Raw genomic sequence first — 26,740 nt, forward strand, 5'->3', positions numbered from 1 at the left:
TACCCTTCCGTTAAAAGAAAGAATAAAAAAAAAACAATGGTCACTGAAATAACTTGAAACTGACAAAAAGTAATAATAAAAATGTATTGAAAATGAACTAATGAAAATCAGCTAATGTTTTTGAATTTTGGTTCAGAATCATTTAAAAAAACAAACTAATGAAGCTGGCCTGGACAAAATGATGGTACCCCTAGAAAAGATTGAAAATAATTTGACCATAGGGGCACATTAAACATTGGCTGTGTCTAAGTGGATATCTATATGTAAGCGGGTGTGGATATAGACATATGTATATACTGTATGTGTGTGTGTGTGTGTGTGTGTGTATCTACACACATAGTCAAAATTGTTGGTACCCTTCCGTTAAAGAAAGAATAAAAAAAAACAATGGTCACTGAAATAACTTGAAACTGACAAAAAAGTAATAATAAATAAAAATGTATTGAAAATGAACTAATGAAAATCAGCTAATGTTTTTGAATTTTGGTTCAGAATCATTTAAAAAAAACAAACTAATGAAGCTGGCCTGGACAAAATGATGGTACCCCTAGAAAAGATTGAAAATAATTTGACCATAGGGGCACATTAAACATTGGCTGTGTCTAAGTGGATATCTATATGTAAGCGGGTGTGGATATAGACATATGTATATACTGTATGTGTGTGTGTGTGTGTGTGTGTGTGTGTGTGTGTATCTACACACATAGTCAAAATTGTTGGTACCCTTCCGTTAAAGAAAGAATAAAAAAAAACAATGGTCACTGAAATAACTTGAAACTGACAAAAAAGTAATAATAAATAAAAATGTATTGAAAATGAACTAATGAAAATCAGCTAATGTTTTTGAATTTTGGTTCAGAATCATTTAAAAAAACAAACTAATGAAGCTGGCCTGGACAAAAATGATGGTACCCCTAGAAAAGATTGAAAATAATTTGACCATAGGGACACATTAAACATTGGTATCATGGTGTGTACCACACTGAACATGGACCACAGAAAGCTAAGGAGAGAGTTGTCTCAGGAGATTAGAAAGAAAATTATAGACAAGCATGTTAAAGGTAAAAGCTATAAGACCATCTCCAAGCAGCCTGATGTGTTTAGGCACTTGATCGCACGCTAAAATACCCAAGAAATTTGTCCCATTAATAATTATTTTTCTAACAATGCTAGTTAGTTCTATAGTATTCATAGTGTTTTAGTAGTAGTCCATGAGCCATTTTCTCCTGTTTGAGCCAAAGTGGACTTAATGGCAGACAACCCCGGAGGACACCAAATCATAAAAAAGTGAGACTGGAATATGCCAAAATGCATATTGACAAGCCACAAAGCTTCTTGGAGAATGTCTTTTGGACAGATGAGACAAAACTGGGGCTTTTTGGCAAGTCACATCAGCTCTATGTTCACAGACGCCAAAAATGAATCATCCAAAGAAAAGAACACTGTACCTAATGTGCAAAATGCAAGAGTGGCGTTAGGAAAAGCGTCCTCTTCAAAAGTTGTGAAGTTTGGTAAACACGACCTCAGCTGAATGCTGACTATATACACAAAGTGTAGGTAAAAGATGGAGCTAGTGACATCTCATGAATACGCATGGTTGACAGGCCTTGAGGTTGCCCCATTCACACTACATACATTTTTTATTTTTTTTTAAAAACCCACTATATTGTAACTCTACCGACATTGCACCGCTTTTTTTTTTTTGGGAGATGACTACAAGCAAAATTAGTGGTGTACTAACACACATCTACCAATTTAAAATGTTAACAAATCATTACAGCACAGATACATCTCCTAAAGAATTTTAGGAGATGGCATACAAGAGATGACCCCCATCCCGCTCACATCCACCCCATTTGTCCCTGGATACATGCTGATATCTATTACAAACAATACCACCCCATACCCCACCCCCTCTCACAGATACATCTCATAAAGAATTTTAGGAGATGACATGAAGGAGATGACATACTTCCCTTCTCACACCATTTGTCCTGGATACATGTTAATATCGACTACGAACAACGCTAATCCATACACCCTCTCACAAACAAACATATGGTTACAGGATCCATGCTGCTATAGCCTGCAAACAGTACCAACCACCACAGCATCAAAAGCCATAAACATTTTGACCACAGCACACTAGGCTTTGTTTGAACTTTTAATGATACTGTAATAAAAAAGACACCTCTTGGATACAACGGAGTTCACATATAGGTATACAACTGTGTTTTGTTCACTGAAGCAGTATCCACAGGAGTGGGGTCTTCTTTTGTTTACGGAGCAACTGATAACATCTTGGATACAACCTACTTTTTTTTTTATCTGACTCAGGATCAACAGTATGGGTCTTCTGTGGCAACACCAAAAAGGCAAAAACATTTTGGTCACAGGAAGCAGCGGTTTGTTTGAACTTTTAATGATACTGTAATAAAAGACACATATTGGGATACAACTGTATTTTTTATCTGCATCAGGATCCACAGGATGGGGTCTTCTTTTTTTGTTGTGGAGCAACTGATAATACCTACAGCAGACACCTTTGGACAACTACCAATAATTAACATCAGCCCTAGGGTTACAAAAAGGACACCAGGGTCACAAAAAGGTCACCAGGGTCACCAAGGGTGCACCTGCATCCCAACACACGCACACGCACGCGCACACGCACACGCACACGCACGCTCACGTGCACGCGCATTCCACATGCACGCGCAAAGCCACCAGTCCTATACTACTTCTGCCCCTTATCTTGTAAAATCTCTATGCTTTGCCAGAATGCATCCATAGATCGGCACATCTCTTTTTGAACCAAACGTTTCTTGTGAGACTCACATGAACTGTGTCGCTTCATATTTCCCTCATGTGAAATTGAAAAATAACTGGAATTTTTCGCAAAAAACTCTGAGATTTGCCTTCCACCGGTTTCACTCACTTATAAGTAGTCTTTGTTGTAGTTGCATTCCTTATTCTTTGTGGTGGTTTCCATCATATTCCGCCTAAATCTGTCTAGTTTGTGAGTTTGCGGTGACTCGCTGTTTTCCCCGTTGGGCATAGCGTGGCAAAGACGGTGACAGGTAAACCTGCACTTGACCCACATGTGTTCAGTGTGATTGGCAGCAAACAGCCCCGTGATGACAGCTTTCCCTGCTTTCTTCACAACCATTGGATAAAAGCCAGATTTTTAGAAAAGGGTCTGTCCTGCAGTGGTTTGACTCTGAAAACTAGAGCCAATGGAGGAAGAAGAAGAAGGGCACCTCAGCAGTGCCCAAGAGGCAAACTGGCATCTTTCCAGTTACCAGTTCACACTCAGTAGGCTACTTGGTCCATGCAGGGGCACTTGAACTGGCTAACCTCCAGTTCCCAAGCCAAGTCCCTAAGGACTGAGCTACTGCCAATATGGGACATTGTCTCAATATGTATATAAATATATATAAATATATATATATATATACAGTGTGTATATATATACACTCAGTCAAGTACCAAGCAACATATATATATATATATATATATATACATACAGTATATATATATATATATATTTGCTTGGTACTTGACTGAGTGCCTCCTGCTGACTCTGACAGGTCGTGTATGTTGTTGTTTATTGAGTGCAGTCGCAGAGGTCGTTCAGCATCGAGCCAAGCTTAAATACCATGAACCTCTCAGTGCACTCAGGCTTCATGTGGCGAAGTCTGATCTGTCTTTGGAGCAAAGGTCAAAGACATTTGTCTTTGTCTAGGTGATTGTCTGCCTTCCTGTCTTATTGTTGAGACACCTGGCTGGCTGAAATCTGTAATTCTGTCGGATGTTTGGCACTCTCACTGCCGTTTTACATTGTTTTTCTTCTTTCTTTAAAATGCCTTTTGTGTATTCTTTTCTTATTATAGATGTACTCGGGGGATACAATGGGACTATCTTTGCCTATGGGCAGACGTCCTCTGGAAAAACGCACACCATGGAGGTACAGTACCACTAAATAATTCAAAAGGTAGACTTCTTGCTGTGGCACACACACATCTTTTTTTATAGTCTATATCCTCCTCTGCTCTCCTCTGACAGTACATCTCCCTCCATCACTGTCATCGCTCACTATCTCTCCCTCCCAGCCTTCTGTGGGAACTAACCTCCTTTACAACTCTCTATGGGAAACAACCCTGTTCCCTTTCAAGTCAAAGGCCTCCCTGCTTCTCCTTTCATTTACCATTCTCTTCACTTAATTCCTCCCAGGGTCTGCATTTATCCCGCTCTTCACCCTCATGTTCTTATCTCGTCTCTCTCTTCTCACAGGGGAACCTGCATGATCCCCAGGGAATGGGAATCATCCCCCGGATCGCGGAGGACATTTTTGAACATATATTTGCGATGGATGAGAACCTCGAATTTCACATAAAGGTTGGTGTTAGTTTCCACGCGTGTCTGTTCATGTGTGCAGTTCGTCACACAGGGATGCACGTGCTCAATCTTACTCTGTGATACATGCGGTGGGAATTCAGCCTGGGTCTCTGATGTAATCCTCACATGGATGGGCTGAGTGGAAGCAGCCAAGCATCAATAAATCATGATAATATAAACCATGATAATCCATAATACATTTGTGGTGCTTTTTGTCCCTTTTACACAACAGTCTTCTAATAGAGGATAATACCTTGCCAGACCCACAGGAACAGAGATTACTGCAACATCATTTAGCATATTTGCACAATGATGATCCCGTGCATCCTTTCTCTCGCTGCAGCACCCTTTTCTGTCCCTTGACTTTATTCCAAAGGATTACCTGACACTTTTTTTGTTTCGCTGCAGGTCTCCTACTTTGAGATCTACATGGATAAAATCCGGGACCTGCTGGATGGTAGGTTAATGCACTGAACACGTGGCTTTGAAACAGTGAACGTATGATAATACTAGGGCTGTCCCTAATACCATTTTTGGGGGTTTGAAGCTTCGGTGAGAAATATTCGAAGGTATTCGAAGCTTCGCCGCGGCGCAGCAGACTGACATGTTCATCTGTCTGTCTCCATCTCCCCTGTTTCAGTGCAAGAGACAGTGCCTCTGCCGCACTGCTCTACACAGACGCACTTCTACACATAACAAACAGCGATATCCATCCGAGAATAACTAATAATTAATGTTGAATATGAATAATGAATATTGTTGGATTATTCCTTATTTCATGGTCTATTTTGGGATTTATACTTTATTATCACATGCTTATACAGTATATAAATATATATATATATATATAAAACAAAAAAAATAAAGCATTTGAATACTAATTTTGAGGTCAATCACCACGGCAATGGTTTCGAAACTTCAAAGCATTCGGGTCAGCCCTACATAATACCGTATAGTTTCCTTTTATTACACTGTTGGAAATTCAAACCCTTATAGTTTTATAGGTGCATAAGGATAAACTGTAATGTTGTCATCAGGGGTGTGATTTCCTCTGGAGATGGGGGGACATTTCACTTTTCAAAATCATGTTTTCCTCTTACTGTCTTGCTGCCAAAATGTTTATGAGAGAAGAGAGGAGCTGAGAAAGGATGCAGTCTGCCTTATTAATGGAGGGTGTTGGGGCTGTATGCAGCCTGGGGAAAAGACCGTAGACATAACCCAGGGCTGATAAAAGTACTTAAACCTTGTCTGCATGTTTTTTGGGTAAACAAACAAAAAAATATCAATGCTTTTATTTGCAGCTAAGGTATTATTGTCCTAAAAATAAGCATTGAGCTAGCTTTGCATATCAATCAAAAGTAAGGCAGTAAAGCTCAGAGCTCTTTGTACTCACCAAGCAGGTTTAGTACTTTAACCATACTGAGTTTACATAGCATCGTAAGGTTTTTATTATGGAAAGCACAATATTTATTATCATTTGTCCAGCCGTTCCTTTATACTTTTCTCCTTCAGACAATAAAGTGTTATGTTTTTGCGCTTTATACACACAGAAGCACCACAACTTTGCAGTTCATAGTCTTATCACTGATATATAGCCGTTGTAAAAAGATGGAGAGGTCCGGACAGGAAGCGGTAGGCATAGCGTCTTTGTGATTACATCTTTAATCGAGCCGGAGACGGTGGTGAAAGCCCCTATTTGTATGCAGGGGAGTTAAAGCTATGAACAAAAAAAGAGTCGACAACAAGCGAGATGAATAGAGGCAGTGCGGAGAACAACACCCTGTGGAGGTATTTGCAAAGAAAACAGTGGCTGTAGGGTGATAAAACACACAAACACAGAGACTCACAAGCACACAATGTCCAAGGGAACTAAACAGCCTCCACAAGCCAGAAATTTAATCATCATCGACAAATAGGACTTTCAAATGTGAAATGACTAATGCAGGAATTTGGGCCAATAAATGGCGTTGGAAAAGAAAAAGAAATAGTATTTTGTTCGTTGACAGGCATCTGCTTAACCTCTCAGTGACTTTGGCAAAAATAGTTCAGTTGGTTCCATTTAAAACATTGGTAGCTAGACAACCACGTGTTTTCACACCGCATTAGCAGAGTCTGAGTCACAAAGGGAACATAGTCAGGTCGGATTATAGTTGTGCCTAGAGTAAAAACACATTCGCATTCAGATGCTCATTTGCACACACACGTAAACAGATAATGCTCCGGGTAACACAATGACCTCTTTCCCTCACATCCTAGTGACAAAAACCAACCTGTCGGTGCATGAAGACAAACACAGAGTTCCTTATGTGAAGGTGAGTCAACAGCAATTTGACATGATTCAGTTTGATTTCTCCCCTGTTATTATGGTAAAAGATAGCCTATAGCCTAGTTTCTGTCACAAGTGTCTGTTAAAAGAATAGCTTGACATTTTGGGAAGCATGCTTATTCCTTTTCTGTTGCCGAGCGATGAGATGATTGACACCACTCATATCTGTCTTTCAAATATAACCAATTAGATTATTTTAGCACTAATACTGCAAACAGAGGGAAACAGCTATCCTGGCTCTGTCAAAATCCACCTATCAGCACTTGTAAAGGTAATTGACCCTTCGCTAAGTCCCGCCCCTCGAACGCAGACTGGCCAATCATAGCGTAGCGTCAGCCAGCTCCGACCAGGGTCCGAGTTCGACGATGTTTTACGTCAAGGTAAAATTAATGTTTTTATCAATGGAGTTTGGTCTATTTGACGAGAGGGATATAGCTGCTGTTTCTGGTTAAAGGGACTGTTTGTAACTTCTTACACGTATAAATCATTGCGGGTCCGTGTCCCATGTGCGCTCGCGTGTGGCTACGCTGTTCAGACTCCGACTCCAACACAAACTACACTGAAGCACCAAAACCACAAAGTTATATCTAACGAAGCCCGTCTTGCAAAACAGTGTTGGCCGCGGTCGGAGGACGCGGGGGAGACCGTAGCTTTGGTCTCCAGGGCCGGAGTCTCTGCTGTACTCTGCTCCTCTGCCTGCTTGCCTTCACTCACACACCGTCGCTCGTTCTCACTATTTCACTCCACTCTTACATGCACTCCACTCACACTACACACTGCAGAAGAGTTAGTTCAGCTATGAGAATATCTAGTGAATGTTCAGTGGACGTTTGTGCAGAAATAACTGCTGCAGCTCCTCCAGACCAACAGAGGTTTACCGTATCTTGTGAAGCGACGGGGCTCCGCTGGGAGAAACATTATCGTCTCCGACCAAAACTCTGGTGTCTCCCCTGTTTCCTCCGACCGCGGTCGGGAGGCTGAAGCATGAAAAGCCAACACTAGGATCATCATTGATTCATGGAGAGACCTTCTTCTGGTCAGCTAACATTACTGCCAAGCAGGTGAAATATAGAGTGATATTGTGGTTTTAGCTGACGTGTGTCGCCTCACTGTTTTGAGCGATGCTCGTTCATGTCTATGTAGAGCGAGCAAAAGGCTTCTCACATAGCTAGCTAACTAACAAAACTCTATACCAGAAAGCAAATAAGGGTATTTCTCAAAATGTCAAACTTTTGCTTGAAAGTTTACTTCAAATCAGTATCCTCAAAGCAAATGTCAAACTTTTGTGTCTGTATTTGGGCAAACATAAGCATGTGTGCGTTTCTATGTGCAATTTAAAATGGGAGTCCATATGTGTTTGCTGGTGCATGTCTTGTATGTATAAATGGTTATTTAAGTTCTTCACAGCACAAATGAATATTTGCATCTGTCTTTCTGTCACCAAGGGCTGCACAGAGCGCTTCGTCACGAGTCCCGAGGAAGTGATGGATGTGATAGATGAAGGGAAGGCCAACCGTCACGTTGCTGTCACCAGTGAGTCACACTGTTGATCTTCGTTATGTTCCGACACTCACTCTGTCAGACGTTTCATTTTCACAGAATTTCAATGTGCAAAGGTGAGAAATGCATGATGAGGTGCAAAGGGAACATCTGCTTAACAAGTCTGTCTGGGGGAAATCATGAATTGAATGACGTTTTATACAAGGAGTCTGAAATGGAGTCTCTTCTCTCGTCTCCTCACTTTATTCTTTAGACATGAATGAGCACAGTTCCCGCAGTCACAGCATCTTCTTGATAAACATCAAACAAGAGAACGTGGAGACAGAGCTGAAGCTGTGTGGGAAGCTGTACCTGGTCGACCTAGCTGGGAGTGAGAAGGTAGGACCAATGGGGAATTTTCTCTAAATGTATTCAAAGTACAGTAGGGCATCGCACTGCTATAAATTCTCAAAATTCACTGTCAGCAGGTTTTAGTAACACTGGGCCCAGATGTCTTTTCTCACAAAAGGTGTTTTCAGACATCAAAGAATCAGATAAACAATAGATTAAAGCTCTGAACTTATCCCTTAAAGCATTTTAATTACTGTAAAGCACTCACTTCACGGCACTGCACTGAGTTTTCATTATAAAGAATCTGTCTTAGAAGGCTTGATTTAGTCTGTTGCTGATGCAATATCAGGGGTAGTGTTTGCTCATTTTGAGGAATCCAATCGGTTCCACTGATGGAGACAAAAAATCATTTTTCTGTGAAATAACAAACTCTATTTTTATCCATTCAGATAAGCTCTTAAAGGGGTTTCAGCCGTGACAGAGGTCAAATTGAGGGAAACCACAAACAACTAATTGTCCCCTTGTTTCAAGGTCTTTTAGGTGAAATCTCTGAGTCAGCTTGAATCATTGCACCTCTAAAAAACAATTTATCTCCAGGACATAGGTCGTAGTCTAAAAAGCAGACAGAAAATACATCCAGAGACGGGGCTGAAAATGACCCTTTGCTCCTGTGTGTAATCTGGTGTTGATAGTATTGATGCAAACTATAGAATAGTGTGTGCTTAGAGTAGTAGGAGGCCATACAGTCTGGATAGATGCTGACGGAAGGGGTTTGTAGCTAATAAGTGCTGATGCTGCATCTGTAAGTAGTGATGGTCATCCCTGGGGGTGAAGGAGGAAACGGTTTTGCTCCAACAACTTCTGAGACGGAGACAAGATAGTATTGACTGAACAGCACGCTGGTGCACGCTCCACAGACGACTTTGATAGGACAACTTGCTCTTCTCTATAATTAAGCTCCTCATTATCTCGCTGTAAATAATTGTATCCCATGACGATTGTGACACAATATGGTGTGACTTTCCTATTGAAGTATGTCTGGCTCCTCAAACACCTTCTGTTTTTGTCATTTCCTTCCTTCCTTCTATTTCCCAAAAAGAAATATGTTGTTTTGGTACTCATTATCGGGAAAATTCAGAAAAAATTGAGACGGTTATTTGAGTTCACTAGGTTGTGTTGAGTTTATATGTGATTGTGGATTTCCAGATGATTTTACTTCACCAGATAAAGTAATTGTATGCTTGACTGTACACAATTTTCACATTTTTGCATGCTCAACTAACTGCTGTGCACTGATTAAAAGACTCTCTTGGTTAAGCTTGCAATTAATTATAATTGATTATTTGGAGATTTACCAACTGAACACTTTGCATTTTCTCTATAAGCAGTACCAGATTGCATAGTTATTTCCAGGAACCTTCTTATGAATTTACAGTTACAGATCAATGTGTTTATAGGACCTGTAAAATAAAGCATTACAGGTAAAAAAACACGGTTTCCCCACTGATTTCTATGCTGATAATGCACATTATAAACTATTCCTCCTACGTGTGTGTATCTGTGTCAGGTCAGTAAGACAGGTGCAGAGGGAGCAGTGCTGGATGAGGCCAAGAACATCAACAGGTCTCTGTCGGCCCTGGGGAACGTCATCTCAGCCTTGGCCGAGGCAACGGTACAATCTCTGCCGTCTTTGTTATCTATCAGGCCTCTAGAGCACCGTAGCTGCCTAAGGCTTGTCTTAATAATTGTTTGTTTTTGAAATATAACTTGCTGCCAAAACAATATGTTTTCCATAATAGAGTCTAGGCTGCAATAAATTAGATTAGAACAATCTAAATGTCTTCACCGTAACTCACAGGCACATTGAATCAGCCCAGTATTCCTAGGAGTTACGCCCATACCCTTATCTACCTTAAAGGAATAGTTCGACATTTTCGGAAATATGCTTATCTGCTACCTATGAGAAGATCGATACTGCTCTTAGAGAGAGGGGTTTAGCATAATCCTCCCATATTGACATTCTTGTCTTGCAGCAGGATTGGATGAAAGCTGCAGTGACATGTTAGCTAGTAGTCTGTCCCCCTCTTCCATAATCCATAACGCTGCTACATTTGGTAACTTGTTTCACCAAGTTCAACCAACAAATTCCCCCCACTCGATGCCCTATGTCCACTCTAGTCCTTCCAAACTCCATCATCGTAATTAAAATATTCACCATCTCTTACCTCATAAGCCTAATGGAGAGGCTCGCAGACTGTAAATGCCTCACAAATCTTTCATAAAGCTACCGGCATTCATTCAAGGACACAGTCTTTTTGAATGTGTTTCATAGGTTAAAAAGGTAATACTGTGAATGATGCGGCAGATGGAGAGAAACCTCTTCTCTCTTTGTTATGAAGTGATGCTCACAACACTTATTTTTAGTTTTGTGGCTCAGCCATTCAGAAAGTCTTTCACAGTCTTCTAATCCTTTTCTATCTGTCTTTTCTTTTTTACGCCTTTCTTCCTTCCTCTCTTTATGTCTTTGTAGAAATCTCATGTGCCGTACCGTGACAGCAAAATGACTCGCATCTTACAGGACTCGCTGGGAGGGAACTGCCGCACCACCATGTTCATCTGTTGCTCTCCCTCCAGCTACAATGACGCAGAGACCAAATCCACCTTGATGTTTGGCCAACGGTAACATGCTTCCATGTTAAGTAGCCATGGGCTGCTGCATTGTGCATGTCTGTCTGAGCTGAGCTGCAGCTGTTGGGGGGATGTTTTTCTGCTGAAATGTGTTCAGCTCAGATATGCCGTTCACATATTACTGCCTCCAACTTTGCTTTTGACGACCCGCGCTTTGCTTTGGAGGCAGGGTTTGTGTGTGGTTTCTGATCGTGCCGGGAATGCTTAAAGAGCTTTTTTTGTAGTCTTAAGGGTAAGCTGCACTCGGAAAAGCAGAGATTTGGTTTGATTGCCAGCTCTCCATTCTTATTGCTCATGGTCAGCTCAAAGAAACTCACAGATAGAAAGCGTCCTTATCCATCTCTAGCCTTTTCCCTCTCTACCAATAAATTCCTTCTTGAATAGTGACTGACACAAGAGTGTTGTTGGTTGAAATAAATAATGCATGACCGAGCAACGGGAGTGACAGAATCCACAGCAGACATTTGAATTTTACTGAACAGAAGATTCGGTCTCTTATCTCCCTCTGTCAGCCACAGTAGCTGTTAAACACCATGATTAATCTCTCTCTTAAAATCAATACGGCTGAACAAATACTATGCCATGATATTAGATAAATATTTGACACACTGTATTTGGATATTTCAGTGTTATCAACATATCAAGTGACTATATTGTCTCAGAAAAAGGTCCACAAATGTGCAGGTTTGTGTGCACTGTGCAGGTCTATGGTCGGGCTGTGGATCTGGGTACATTGTGCATAGATGCAGTGCATAAATTAACCATTACCACTTTGTTCAACATCAGCAGCTTTGTCTCCCGATGTTTGATTATCAGCATTTCACTATCCAAATAAAGCGTTAACTAAATTCTGATGTGATGAGACAACTTTATGTAGGGCTGTTTGTCGCGCTAATATCAGTGAATAAATGAATGAGGACAACAGTGTTTTCTTACTGGTGTGTGAAATTAACCGATGTGAATTTCACAGCCGGAGCTGAGTGCTGTGGGTGCGGCATCATGAATGTTTCAGCTCTCTGTGACGCCACTCATTTGCGTCATAATTGCTCAATAATTTATAGTCACATACTGTACTCGTATCCTCTTATGAACTGTATGATTGCTATGTGTTGATGGGAATATGTTTCAAGAGGTCTGAAGGGTTTTTACGTTTTGATTTCTTGCCTCCGTATACCGCCCTCTCCCTACATGCACCATCAAACACAGTTGGCAGAAACCCAATTTGCATACCAATTAATGAGATGCAAGCCCATTTTCATTGAGCAGCCAGGGCTGAAATACCCTTGTTGACAGTTCCTCTGTTCTCTCACACTTTCTTTTTTTCCTCTCTTTTCTATATATTTTCCTCTCACCTTCCTCCCCTCACGCTGTTCCCTTCCCTTCCTTTCTTCTTCTGCTCTTTCTATGTGTCTCCATGCATCCCTCCAATTAGAGCCAAGACCATCAGAAATACTGTATCGGTGAACCTGGAGCTCACAGCAGAGCAGTGGAAGAAGAAGTACGAAAAGGAAAAGGAGAAGAACAGGTCATTGAAGGAGACTGTTCAAAGACTGGAGGCTGAGCTGAACCGCTGGAGGAACGGTAATACTCGCACCAATATCACGCTGGCAGCTCACCAAAACATGGAATATCTAAGTCTTCTTCCAGGGAAGAAATGTGAAAACTTTTGCCCAGGCATTTTGACATTAATAGTACTTTTTGTATATTTTTAGCCACACAAGCAGACTGAAATATCTCAACGACTACTGGATGGATTACCATTCAACTTAGTACACACATTCATGTCCGCCTCAGGTTGTTTTGTACTCATTTTGTCTTGCGCTGTCAGGGGATTTTGTTATGCCTTCATGCATCTATGGCTGGAGGCGTTATGTTTTCAGGTTGTCCGTACATCCATCCATCCTATTCTCGTGAACGTGATATCTCAAGATTGTCTTGAGGGAATTTCTTTAAATTTGACACAAACGTCCACTTAGACTCAAGGATGAACTGATTAGAATTTGATGGTCAAAGGTTAAGGTAACTGTGACCTCACAAAACACGTTTTTGGCCTTAAGTCAACAATTCATATGCTAATTATGACAATTTTGCACAAATGTCTAACAGGATAAAATTATGAAGTGATGACATTTTGAACAGACATGGATGTAAACGGCAACTTGACTTGTTTTAGGTTTTAGGAGGCATATAACCACCAGGCAGTTATTCTAGTTTTTATTTGTCCAATACTTTGGTTTATGACCAAATATCTGCCAGAGTAATAACATGCAACTTATTACCATCATCCTCAGCTGTAGTTTGTAATTATTGCTTTTGCTTTAGCAAATAATAGCAGGCTAACACACTAAACTGAGATAGTGAGCATGGTAAACATTATACCTGCTAAGCATCAGCATGTTGGCATGGTCACTGTGAGCATGTTACCATGATGATGTTAGCATTTATCTCAAAACAAAGCAAAGCTGCACTTAAGTACAGACTCACAGAGATGTAATGTGGATATTGACTTAGTGTTGTTAAATTACTGTATTAAATGACTATTAAATTAGGTACAGCTTTAAGAAAATGATCATCAACCGGGACCCTAAATAATTGTTTTAATGACGGTGGTGAAATATGGTGAAAAGATCAGCTTCCTATTCAGTAAAAGACTAGAAATGTAGAAAAATCTCTGAACATAGTTCTTGTTCCCTTTTCATGCATGGAAGAACACTTTCTAACAGGACTGAAAATGTTGCCAGCCTGCAGACATTATTTTTCAGGCCACGTAAAGTGCAAATTTAACCTCACTTGATATTATCTGAAAACATGCCAGTGGAGATATGGGAGCGGTGCAGCCAAACAGACTTACTGGACTTGTGCCCAAAACACTTAAAAATCCCTTTCTGGCTACTTCTTTATAATATTATTCAGACTTTTACACTTTGTATAATTGGATTCCCCTCTCATCGTACTGAAGACACGAAACGCTGGAGGCTTTATGTTTTATGAATTCTTATGTATTAGTAATCCTCATGGCGACGAGACCTAATCACATCGACATAGAAGGCGTAAAGTCTCCCATGTCAGCACACACACAAACACACCCATGTGTCAGTGCACATGCAAAAACACAAGCACATTAAGTACTGACACATTCACTCCTAATTAAATGCACACACACATTTCGAGGCATCCGCTCCTGCTGGGTTGTACGGTACGTCAATTCAAATGTCAGTGCACTCAGTGGTAGTGATCGGTTGACATTCAAGCCGTGTAATGGATCCTGTCCGATGTCTCTCTGGAAGATAATTCCCTCGGTTCTTGACCTGAATTTTAAAAACGCTCTAACACATCTTTATTGAGCACCTATCAGTGATAATTATTCCTTTTATGGCTTCATCCCTCTCAGTTACTCTCCTTCTCACACACATCACAAACCACACAAACCTCTCCCTCCACTCTCTTCCTGTACATACTGTCTCACAATTTACTACTTTTAATTCCCTAATGGATCATTTTGACAACATCATTGCCCTCATCCCCCCCATTTCCTGCTCCCTATATCGTTGCCCACCTCCGGCCAGAAACTCCCTCAGACGAATGCGGTTGACCTCCATCTTGTACCACATTACTCGACTCTTAAGTCAAGGATGCCCCAAAGACAGGAACAGCTGTCTCATACAGTAAACTCCCCCCCATGTCCACTCTCTACTGTCTAGAGTAGAGATCTTCTATAAGTATACAATCATGTGTTTTCAGGTTTTTGTTGCATTGAACCAGGCAGCTGTCTTTAATTGATTAGCACACCTGCAACAAGAAGACCTAATTTGTGAAAGCTAGGTGTATTGTCTTAACTATGGATTCATTTGACCTAGCCACTCAATTTCCCAATTGATCCTCTTCTTTCCAGCTACATTCTATCAGTTGTGAAAGTGCTGTGAAACACTGGAGTCACGCAAGAGTCAGTGGAAGAAAGCTTCTCAAACGGTTCAGCGTAAAGCTCTTGATGCTGCCTGGGGAAGAGCATTACAATTACAACGCATTACAATCCAGAGTAGCTGTCAGTCCAAGTATTGTTCTGTGCTCATCATGGCATTAAGTGCCTGTCCTTTTTGCACAATTAGCATAATGAATTGTCTCACTTTTCTGAATTCACCAGCTCCTCTCCTTTTTTTTGTGTCTTATGTCTGAACCACAAAAGACAACTGACATTTTAATGTTACGAAGGTTTTTTTTTGTACTACTGTTGAGTCCGTAGAACATGAAGCTCATTTATGGCGCAGAAATATCTCAAACCTGAGATTTAAATGTATTCAGGTAGGAGTAAGGAAAGGAAATATGCTGAAGATTTGCCCACTAATCCCTTGTTTTGTGCATTAATCCATAGTGGAGGATTTGCCAGAGATACTGTAAGAACAACACATTTACAAAAAAATATTATATTTTATCTCTCGTCTCTAGGTGAGGATGTTGGTGAGTTGAATCATCCGAGCCCAGGATCGGAGGACGTCCCCCTGGTGCCTCCCGAATCTGAGGAGCCGCTTCTCGACATCTGCAGCCCCTGCAGCCCCTGCAGCCCCTGCTCAATCGCCTCCTCCATTGTGGTTCACATCTCTGCGGAGGAGCGGCAGAAGTACGAGGAGGAGATCCGCAAGCTTTACAAGCAGCTGGATGATAAGGTGATGAATGGATGCAACATCAGGACCATTTGTGTGCATTAATGAAGAGCTGTGTGCACACGATGGATGAGATTTTTGTAATGGTATGCTCACATGAACACAAGCAGTATATCATACATGTATTATTCATATGCATGAATTCAGGATCATTCACATAATAGCGACTAATGTAGTCACTCTTAGGAATAAATCATTGGGGAAATAGTAATGTTCTACATTGGAAAGCATTAAAGCTTGCATTTATTCAACACATCATCTATGCTCATGTATGCTGTGCTCCACAGTGTTTTATCGTGTATTCCATTAAATATGCAGTCAGTTGTGTATTAATGCAAAAAAAAGCCTTGTTTTTATCAGTATAATAAAAGACTCTGACATTTGCAGGCACACACATGCAGGCATATCTAGGTGTGTTGCACATATTGTACAGGGCAATCCATGGAGATGCATACATTTTCTTTCTCCACTTCCCAGCATGTGGTACACCACCTATACTAGACGTGATGCAGGATATTTTGTGACACATACCTGCAGCATTTTGTTTTCATTACATGCAGTGTTGAAGATAGCGTTGAGGGAGCTTGCTTTTTCCATTTTGGTGATGCATGATCAGTTGACTACAGACCATCAAATAACTGCTTTTTGAATTGTAATTTTTCATTGGACATGAAACCCAAAGTACACAAGATAGCAGTGTATAAAGTATCCGTACTGTACCAGTGTGTGTAGTAAATAACACTGTAACTTAATTGTTTCCACTCCATTTGTCTCTTTGCCTCTGAAGGATGATGAGATCAACCATCAGAGCCAGATGGTGGAGAAACTGAAGGAGCAGATGCTCGACCAGGAGGAGGTAAAATACTTTAGTTTTACATCCTTTGTTAAACGGCTCACGCTAGGCTGCATGTGGCAATCAATACCACACTTTGAATAGAACTCAGCCGCGAGAGGTTTATGATCTCGCCCTTGAGACGGATGAGAAAAGACTTTTCAGGTGCCAGAAAGCACTTGAACAACATAAAGCATTATTGTTTAATTGTACGTGTATTTGCAGGTTAACAGCAGTTTATAATAGAGTAGGTTTCAGTGGCTGCTCAGACAAAGAATATTGGCGGGAAGGATCAATACAAAGACTGATGAAGTGCGAGAAAGGAAATACCATTGATGCCTATTTTAGTTGACACCGTTAACATTGTAGCTGGTAAGCAAACAAACAAACGGTCTTTAATTATCACACCTGTAATTTAAACTTGCTGTGGATGAGCATGTCTCCACCATCTTTGTGAATGTAGAGACCTTTTATGTAGTAGAAAATAGCTTACAGTCCTTTTCTCACATACATCTACAATAAACAGGTGTGTGTGCCAATATGTGCTACCTGTGGGAAGAACAACAATTAAAAGGCTCCATTAAAATGCAATTACGAACAGTATTTACAGCATGTATTCATAACAGTGGCGAAACCAGAGGGCTAAACAGCCTGAACTAAGCTTTAGCATGTAGTACACTGCCAAGAGAAAGACTCCACATTTGCTAAATTAGTTCATTCATATCCCGAAATGGGCCTTCTGCGTGTTGAGCTGACATAATGGTAACTACCCAACCGTATCTTTGTGTACAGTAACATGATTTTACATCCATTTGGCCAAGCAGTGTTTGTACGCTACAGTGCTAACACGCAGGCACCCTGGGTAGAGCAACGTCTACATTTAATGACATCCATTCAGTAAAATGGCCCACAGTGGGCTGCAGCAGCAAACAGCATGCTGGCAAAGTAATATCTTACAGTGTCAAGTGATAGCCTAAGATGAATTTTTAAAATGTGTTTTATCTGTGAAATTGCAACTGTATTTTGTAAAACGTTTTGTACACAGGCCTATCTGTTATTACCTAGAGAACAAGATAAACAACACAATTATGTTTTATTAAAACACAGCAGCTCTGCCTGGTGAATAATGAAGACGCTGCTAGGTGTACACGGTGCTCCCGTACAGTTGATTTTCCCTGTTCCCTTTTTAAATCAAATCTTTCCTTTATTTACAGTTTATATTAAGTTGTTGGATGTCTGTGTCCCTCAGCTGTTAGCATCATCCAGGGGGGACAGCGAGAAGGTGCAGTCGGAGCTCGGCAGGCTGCAGACGGAGAATGAATCCTCTAAGGCCGAGGTGAAGGAGGTACTCCAGGCCCTGGAGGAGCTGGCAGTCAACTACGACCAGAAGAGCTTGGAGGTCGAGGAGAAGAGCGTGAAGAACAAGCTGCTGGCTGAGGAGCTCGCAAAGAAAATGGTGGGTTTTGGCTCCCTGCAGGCTCAGTGTTATGACATTGAGGTGAAAAAACATTGCAGCTATAAATGGTCGAACTGGGAAAAAGAGAGAGAGTGATGAAGAGAAAAAGATAAACAAAGAGGCAGCGACAGAGAAGCATTAGGTGATAAAGGCGTGGACTGTGCTGGGGTATATATACTGTATATAGTAGGAATGCACATTTAGAAATAAAAGAGAAAAGGAGCATTTAGGTATAAGACAATCTATCCATTAAAGTCCCTGTCCCTAAAGAATATGTAGAACCACCGGTTCAAAATGCAATTCGAGAGATAATGAGTAACATTATAGAGCTGCGTGAAACGAAAGAAAAGAGAGGAAATTCTGATAAATTGTGCAGCCTGCAGCCATGAACCGATGCATGTAAGGAAAATGAATAGTATTAGAACGAAATATATGTATATAAAGAGTGGAAAGACGGAAACTCAGTCTAGACATTAATCAACAACTTGGCATAAAGTCACAGATATTGACACTGGTGTTTCTTTAGCTCGACCTTGTATTCACTCTCAGACTCACTGCCAGCAAAAGCAAAAGCTGTGAAGTAATTAATTTTCATGAGACGTGGCTGGTTGTTTCGCAATACGACCCCAAATGAACCGTTAAAAACTGCAGCTACCAAGAGCACAAGTCTGACTTTTCCTGATTAAAGTGTCAGTAGGCAGTATATTTGTGGCATCATTGGGCTAAAATTCCATAATAACCTTTCAGCATATTGTAATTCAAGTGCTCTGAGAGATAACTAGACTTCTGCACCTCCTCATGGCTCTGTTTTCAGGCTTTAGAAAATTTAGCCTGTGATGGGAGACTTTGACCAATCACAGGTCATTTCATTGAGAGAGCGTTCCTATTGGCTGTGCTCCGGTCATGTGAGCGGTGTTTGGTATTCCCTGAAGAGATCTCAACATGGCTGCTTGGTCACAAACCTTCTCATTTTACAGCTAAACAGTACACTACAGGATGATTCTGAAAACATCTGAGGAGAGAAATAGGCATTAACGTAACAGAATATTGATTCATATTTGATCAGCGCTGCCTAGTTTGACTGTTCGGGGTTTGCGAGTGATTGGCAGCCGGCTCTCATAGACGGTTGCTGGACAGCGGATCCCAGATCAGCTCTGACTGGTTGTTTTACTCCGGTCTGTGAAATCTTACAGATGCCGTTAGGAGCGCCGGAGGACACACAGGCACATGTTTTATTCAGGTTACCCGTTTCATGTACTACTGTCACGATATAGCAACCGTTTTCTTAAAATAACTTTTTTTTAATCATATTTGCTCCAATCTCGCCTACTTCAGCTTTAAGGTCGGTACTCAAAGTAATCTCAAAGTCACTTCAGAGGCCGTGATTTTCACTGAATAGCTTGTTCACATGCATTCAATGTTGACAAAGATTGAATTGCGGTTCATTAAATCTGGCATAGTTTATCTGCAAAAGCCTGTCGAATTAAATTATTAATGATATTCCGCTATTATTAAAACGATCCTTTCATTGAATGTCTATAGCAGCAGAAATATTCATGTCAGGTTTTGAGGCTTTGAAAAGTCTTAACTGCACTTTCAATTAGTGATGTCTGAGGCTGTTTTAGTTTTGAATTCATGAGGACTTAAATGCCCTGAAAACTTTTTCTCTCAGTCAGATTCCTAGTATGAATGGTGGGATCCTACATAGGCATAGTATTTATTTTCTACCAGAGGCAATATCTCTGGGTGTTGGTATGAGGTTGGGTTCATGGGGATAGTCGAGAGCAGGTCAAACTTGAGGATTTAGTAGAGGAGTGTGCTCGCCGGCACAGAGAGAGAAAAGAGAAATAAATGGGTCCCAAATAAAATGAAATTTCTCTGCCTTGCTTTGCTGTGTGTACCTAATCTTTTAAAGATGCAAGCAACTCATTTAATCTCTCATCCAGTGTATATGAGAAGGCGGTTGAGTAGACCTCCAGCCCTTAAGAATCAACCGTTCGGCTCTTTCTAAATGCTTTAGAAATAGAGTCATAGCTGGAGCCTGCTTGCATCCATCACATAAAGGGTCGATGTGACGATGTCAGGATTAATTTTAGACAGCCTGACCTTGATCCAGTTGTATATTCAATGATGAGCTTAAGTTGGATAAGACTGACGGGCGCAGATGGAGGAGGAGTGGATTCTGTCTAAAACTCATCCATCTTGAAACTCATAATCTAAATCATTCACCTCCTGCTGTCTTCCTATTAGATCTTGAGATATAGATGGGAACCGACCTCAATTTTGTGGACACTGGTCCAATAGCACCGGAATACAGTAGGGGGGACAAAGAGACTTTTTGTCCCCTGGTAAAATCTAATCCAGGTAGAAAGTTGCTGATAATGTCTATGTGGCGTCCAACATGTTGGACCTTTATCCAATCCTAATCAATCATTGTATAGTTTAATTCAAATGAAATCAAAGTGTTCTTACATCAAGCCCGCTACAGTTTCATAATGAACCGACATTTTTTTACACTTGTCAACCGTTTGGGTCCGCGCAGTCGTCATGGAACGGCCCAAGGTGAAAGTGGCTCACAGCTCTGACCATGAGTTTTGTAGCCCACCCAACCCGTCTTGAAATGCGAACCCCCATCTGATTAAATTGTTTACTAGTGCACAGAGTTCTCTATAGATCTAGCCTCTTAATTTTGCTCTCAAAGTGCTCCAGATTGACGCATTTAACTTTAAAATGTACAAAACCTTCTTCCGGGGGAGCATACCCCCAGACCCCCCTAGAGGGTCCAAAGTCCACCCACCACAGTCTCACAAAGTCCTGTGGAAAACACTATATTATGTCATCCAAAGCTGGATGCCCCCCACTTCAAAACTCATTCTGGCGCCGCAGCACTTGTCTCCAGTATATTATCTAGCAGAGTTTTAGGAGGAAGTCACAGAAGTTTTCCCTCGCAAAATCACAGATCTGAAAACAAGCCGTGTTTTCAGGGGCTTTAAAATGTGGGATGAGTTCATCAGAGAGAGCACAGCTTTGAAATAGTACAGATCTACTTACAGTGTGAATTGATGATTTTAAAGGTTAAAATGCGGCTGAATCTTTGTGCACAGCAAAGAAAAGCCCATTGGCAGAGCTGGTCAGGCGTTAATGAATTTATTGTGACTGGCTCAGTGGACCATTATTCACCTTCTTAAAACCTGTTCAATATTTCATACACCGTTTTACAATCTGCTACGGTGTCCTCTCCTCCCTCTCTGTCTCTCTCAGAAGCTGGTTCAGAAATTGATAAAAGGAGCTGACAATGTAACTACTCACTGCACAGTTTAGTCTGCAAACGCCAGCTGAAACCTCTTTTCTGTACTCTGTGATCTCACTTAGTATGACTTCTCTGTAGATGTTTCAGCCTGTTCTGCCCTGACCTCTCACCTGACATGACGTCTTCTCTGGGACGCTGCCTGGCAGTCTGACAACATGTGAAACTGAATACAAGAAACCATACAGTGATTTATAAAAAATCCCATTATTCCAGCCTCTCAGGGCCTTTTCCAGCTCCATCCCCCCCTAACTCTTTATCACCAATTCTACACTTTTTGCATCGCAGCTGTTATGCTAATGCGCACTGTTGCCGCTTAAATCTTTTTCCATATCTACAGTCGAAATGGAGCGGCATTGACCTAGAAAAATGGTGCAATGGAGCACATTCATCACTGTCTTCATCCCACTTTCTCTTCATCTCTGCTTTCAGTGGAAGCTCTCTCTTCTTCTGCAGAAGGCCATGCCATTGCTCACTGTCGCTGCCATTCATCTGCTCCTTTAAGCACCGTCATTCATCCATCCGTCCACTTAAGCTCCTCTCTATCATTATGATTAACTCCATTCATCATTCAACAAACCATCTCTTTTCTTCCACATCTCTTCATAAATCTTTCTTCCACTTCATTGAGCTTTTTTCATTAACCTCTCGTCTCCCTTCCTTTTACTTGCTCATGAAAGGATTGATTTCAGTTAATTATTTATTACCTTTTGTGCTAAGTCAATGTTTTGACATGGGAAATGACCTGGAAACTGTTCACGGGGCTTGAAGTTAATGAAGATGGAGTAGGTTGATAAAAGAGTAAATGTTACTGTATTTAACAAGGTGGTTAATGGGGCTTTTAATTGACTAGTGATCCATGGCAGCAATAACCTAAAATGCGCCATTAAAAAACACATTTCTTTCTGTTCACCACCACTATGGAAACAGACTCGTGCCAAAAAAGATTATATTATTTTTGGAAAACTGTGGGTTTAGACAACTTGATAAGGAAATTTTACATTCTGTAATTACACACAAATTAAGTATGGTGGGTTTTGAAGGCTGATTTTAATATTTCTTTTAGACAAAATATAATTTATTAGCCATTTCTAGGCTAAATAAAATACTATCAAAAAAGGGATTTCTCCACCTGGATATATCCTGGCACTGTGGAGAAGCCATTATAATGATTTACAAAGCCTTATATATAGTAATTGGACAGTTAAATGAATTGTAATTTGAAGGAAAAGGTTTTTTTATGGCGGGTGAAAAATGTCTTAGTGCTGATGAGGTTGGACTCTTTACCTTTAAAATCCTGGCCACGACCCTGAACAACAACAACGGTTTGCTGGGTCTCAGTCATGTGTTTCATGTTCATCATGTTAAAACATTGACGCACAGTTTGGCATGATCAAAGAATTCCCTTACAAGTTAGACAAACTGCTCCACTCCTTCTTTCATGTCATTTTCATTAGAGCAGTACAGTATCGATTGAATCCAAATGGTTTCATTGTGTTGGAGCCATTGGGTTTACAGCATTGTTTAGAAGCTGCCTGCTGAACAAAATGAAGCTCCATCACTCACCCTCCCAGATCCTTTCATCCAGCGCCAATGCCATCAGCCCCTATCTCAGTAGTTTATCGATTTGTAATTTAGCGGCCATTATGTTTTTGCTACATGGATTTCTTGGATGAGAGTGAGGTCAGGGGTTAACGTATGTCTCGCAGCTGCGTGTGCTTGCAGGTTAAAGGACTCTTAACCCGCCCCTCTCTCAATCTTCTACACAATTTACAGATATTCCCCTCTTCTCTCGGTCATCTTTTTTTTCCTGAACTCCATTTTTTCTCATCTTTCTCTGTGTTCACTCCCTCGTTTCACTCCTCTCCTCCCACAGGCTCACCTCATGGCTTTAGAGGCGGAGCTGTCCCGTATCCAGGAAGTGAGCAGCCACCAAAGGAAACGCATTGCTGAGATTCTCAGTGCGCTGATGAGGGACCTGAGTGAGTTCAGCACCATCGTTGGAAACAGGGACATCAAACTGGTGAGTGGGACGCAAAATGCCGGCTTGGAGACGTTTGTATTCACTTACCAGAGATGTTTAAAAAGAAACAGCATCTGGGTCAAAAGATGAGACATTTAATAACAAGCGTATGCAGTTTATAATATTTCTCACTGTTTCAAACTGCTCTACTTAAACATTTGAAATCCCATATTCCCCAAAGTGTCTTCTCATATTAGAGTAAATACCTAGAGTAACAGATGTCATACACATACTCATGGAATCAGTGCATCTTATTCTTTCCAGTGAACACGCCATGTCAGAGAATTATTGTCCATACATAAGCTTAAAATCATATTAAATAGGCATTACTTATGAGTTCAGATCCTATCAAATATCTTTCCATGGCGCAGATGGTGGTACAAATCCTATTAGGTTAAAAAACAAGGCGTAGCCCACGCTTAACTGACTGCTTACATTTACTCAAATGCCATGAAGAGTATATATTTCTTTAATACAAGTAAATTTTTTGACTACTGAGGCTGGGAATGTCCTGTTAACATGGTTCTTTAGCCATGAACTAGGTCTGAGCGAAATGACTTATAAATAATATCTCAATATTTTTAGGCTATATCGCATTATATGATATATATCGGACCTATAACCGATTTTTTCCAGCCTTTACGGCACTGATTTAGCGGCTCAGGAAAACTCAGACCAATTGAATGCATTGTAAATCTTCTGACATGATGCTATTCATGTCTCATATGTTCAAAGACCGTGGTGAGTAAGTGTGGCAGCTGCCACTCAGTACCGCCACATATTAAAAGTGGTAGCGTCTTTTTTTTAAGAGGAGGCTGGTATCTTCATCACCTTTTCCGACAAAAACACATATAAACTTGCTTTGGTGCTTCACTACTCTCACTCCGCAGGCTCTTTCCTGGTTCCCTGCTTCCTTCCAGATACAAAAACACAAGCCCCATACGCACATCCATCCTCATACGCCACACACACACACACACAGGAGTCTGTCTGTGGGAGGGAAAGAGCCGTGGGAGAAGCAAAACGCCAAAGCGAGTCTCATGCTGGCAACTTAAAAAATGACATTATTTATGCTCTGTCATTTACCACATCCCATGTAGAACAAGCCGCAAGACACGGGTATATTCGATATATCGCCCACCCCTACCATGAACCCACTGACACTCTCCTTTATCTAGTCATGCACAGAATATATAGCTATTTATTTTTTTTCTGTGTTGAAACCCATGGACATATAGGCAGAAAACCAAACAATTTAAAATTCTGTAAAACCTTTTTTTTCTTCTTATAAAACATGTCCCACAACTCCTTCCCAGCCAAGGTTAATTGTACCCCGGTGGGTACTTGGACAAATTGAGCTCATCGTGGGTGTACGACACATAAAAACGATTGGAAACCACTGTCTTGCAACATTCATAGGTCCACTCACATGCCATAATTATGACATACTGTACTGCATATCCTAACTAATTCTGTAAATAACAATATACAGAGTGCCTGGCTAAGACATTTAGCCTGTAAATGAAGGGAAAGAAAGCTCAGCAAAAACAGATCAGGGTTCAAACGTTCACACTGCACAGCAAATGTCAAATTGTTCCAAAGCTTCACTAAAGCTTTATCACACGTGCACTGAGTGAACTATTTAAACCCAAGACAGAGTGGAACATTTAAAATGTCTTATGCATAATTTTATACACGTTTCTCTCTAATTCAACCTGACATGTTTGGCATCTGTGGGAATTTACGAATCTTAACGAGCATTGAGAACAAATATCTGTGTATTTGTGGCTGTGTGTGACCCAGCTGTAGGGCCATGCATTATACATAATTGACGGTTTATGAATTTCCCCTTGACTATCAAGTTTTCAATATAACACCTGGGGATAGGTAATAGGCAGATCCGCTGATATATCTTAGCTGTTTATTGCAGAGCGTCTGAGTCACGGCGTCTGCTAAATGATGCTATTAACCTTATGGATGTGCATATAAAATGTCAGAAAGAGTCACTAAGTCTCCTCCCTCCCTCTTTAAGGTCCTAGCTGTCTTTAAATCGTCCTCACTCAATCTTAATCAAACGTCTCCATTACGCTGTTAACGGTCTTTACTCCTCTCTACCTCATTTGTCTATAGCCCATGGAGATTACCGGTGCGATCGAGGAGGAGTTCACAGTGGCCCGCCTCTACATCAGTAAGATAAAGTCAGAGGTGAAGTCCATGGTGAAGCGCTGCCGCCACCTGGAAACCCTTCAGATGGAGTGCCACCGCAAGATGGAGGAGACGGGCAGAGAGCTGTCCTCGTGTCACCTCCTCGTTTCCCAGGTGACGGACTGATAGAGTAACTAGCTGAAAACATCTGGTGTAGTAAAAATGTTGGTTAATCTGTCAATCCGGCAGAAAAAAATCAGGACAATCTACAATAAGACACCCCCAGCGCAAAATATTAATTATCACCACAAATGAGTGATTGACGTTTGAAGCACATTCGTCTTCATCAGGCTAATTAACATCTCAAATACTTAACGTGGGCCTTTGTTTGATATTAATTACTCTTTTGAAGACTAGTGTGCTCGAAATGTCACTCAACACATCAGAAGCTTTTATTGTACAAACTGTCCTGATTCCTAAAGGATTGCATAATTTTTGTGCTGGTGTGGTTGCTTGAAGCCGTCACCATGTTGTGAGTTTTATGATCTTTGGTATTTAAAATCTGAATTATAATGTAATATGATGAATTATGAAGGACCATGAATATTCAATGCAGATCATATCCATTTCACAGTGAGTAAAAAGTGTATTTTATCTTTGGTGCCAAGGTCCTCTGCTCATCAGTATACTTTCTGCATCTGAGAGACGCTGTGTTCTGACTTTCAGCACGAGGTAAAGATCCGCTCGCTAACGGACTACATGCAGAATGTGGAGATGAAGAAGAGGAAGCTGGAGGACAGCTATGACTCTCTGAGCGAAGAGCTGGCCAAACTCCAAGCTCAAGGTATATTGATGTAATATGTCATTATAGTAAAAAAAACATCCATCATAATTGAAGTACAACAGTAGCTTTCTCAATATATTCATCCAGTCAACAAACAAGACTGAAAGTGTATTGCTATTTTAGGCTTTACTTTAGCACAGTGGTACTTTGAGATAAATGCTAACATAAGCAACCTACTCACAATGACAATGCTAACATGCTGACGTTTAGCAGGTAAATCATGTTCATCATCG

The 26,740-nt window shown here is 40.9% G+C and overlaps 1 protein-coding gene across 1 annotated transcript in view; it reads left to right on the forward strand.

Moving 5' to 3' along the window:
- The window catches only part of kif5ab (kinesin family member 5A, b), an 82,531-nt gene that overhangs the window by 34,128 nt on the left and 21,663 nt on the right, over window positions 1–26,740 (forward strand). Inside the window, exons 3-17 of the mRNA XM_074642754.1 lie at window positions 3,894–3,967; window positions 4,294–4,398; window positions 4,807–4,855; window positions 6,655–6,710; window positions 8,170–8,257; window positions 8,478–8,602; window positions 10,122–10,226; window positions 11,085–11,233; window positions 12,675–12,823; window positions 15,686–15,903; window positions 16,688–16,756; window positions 17,982–18,188; window positions 23,372–23,518; window positions 25,649–25,837; window positions 26,390–26,507. Coding sequence (XP_074498855.1) covers window positions 3,894–3,967; window positions 4,294–4,398; window positions 4,807–4,855; window positions 6,655–6,710; window positions 8,170–8,257; window positions 8,478–8,602; window positions 10,122–10,226; window positions 11,085–11,233; window positions 12,675–12,823; window positions 15,686–15,903; window positions 16,688–16,756; window positions 17,982–18,188; window positions 23,372–23,518; window positions 25,649–25,837; window positions 26,390–26,507 — 1,848 coding nt within the window. The remainder of the gene's footprint in view (window positions 1–3,893; window positions 3,968–4,293; window positions 4,399–4,806; window positions 4,856–6,654; window positions 6,711–8,169; window positions 8,258–8,477; window positions 8,603–10,121; window positions 10,227–11,084; window positions 11,234–12,674; window positions 12,824–15,685; window positions 15,904–16,687; window positions 16,757–17,981; window positions 18,189–23,371; window positions 23,519–25,648; window positions 25,838–26,389; window positions 26,508–26,740) is intronic.

Source organism: Sebastes fasciatus, chromosome 1 (genome assembly GCF_043250625.1).
Source record: "Sebastes fasciatus isolate fSebFas1 chromosome 1, fSebFas1.pri, whole genome shotgun sequence".
NCBI lineage: Eukaryota > Metazoa > Chordata > Actinopteri > Perciformes > Sebastidae > Sebastes > Sebastes fasciatus.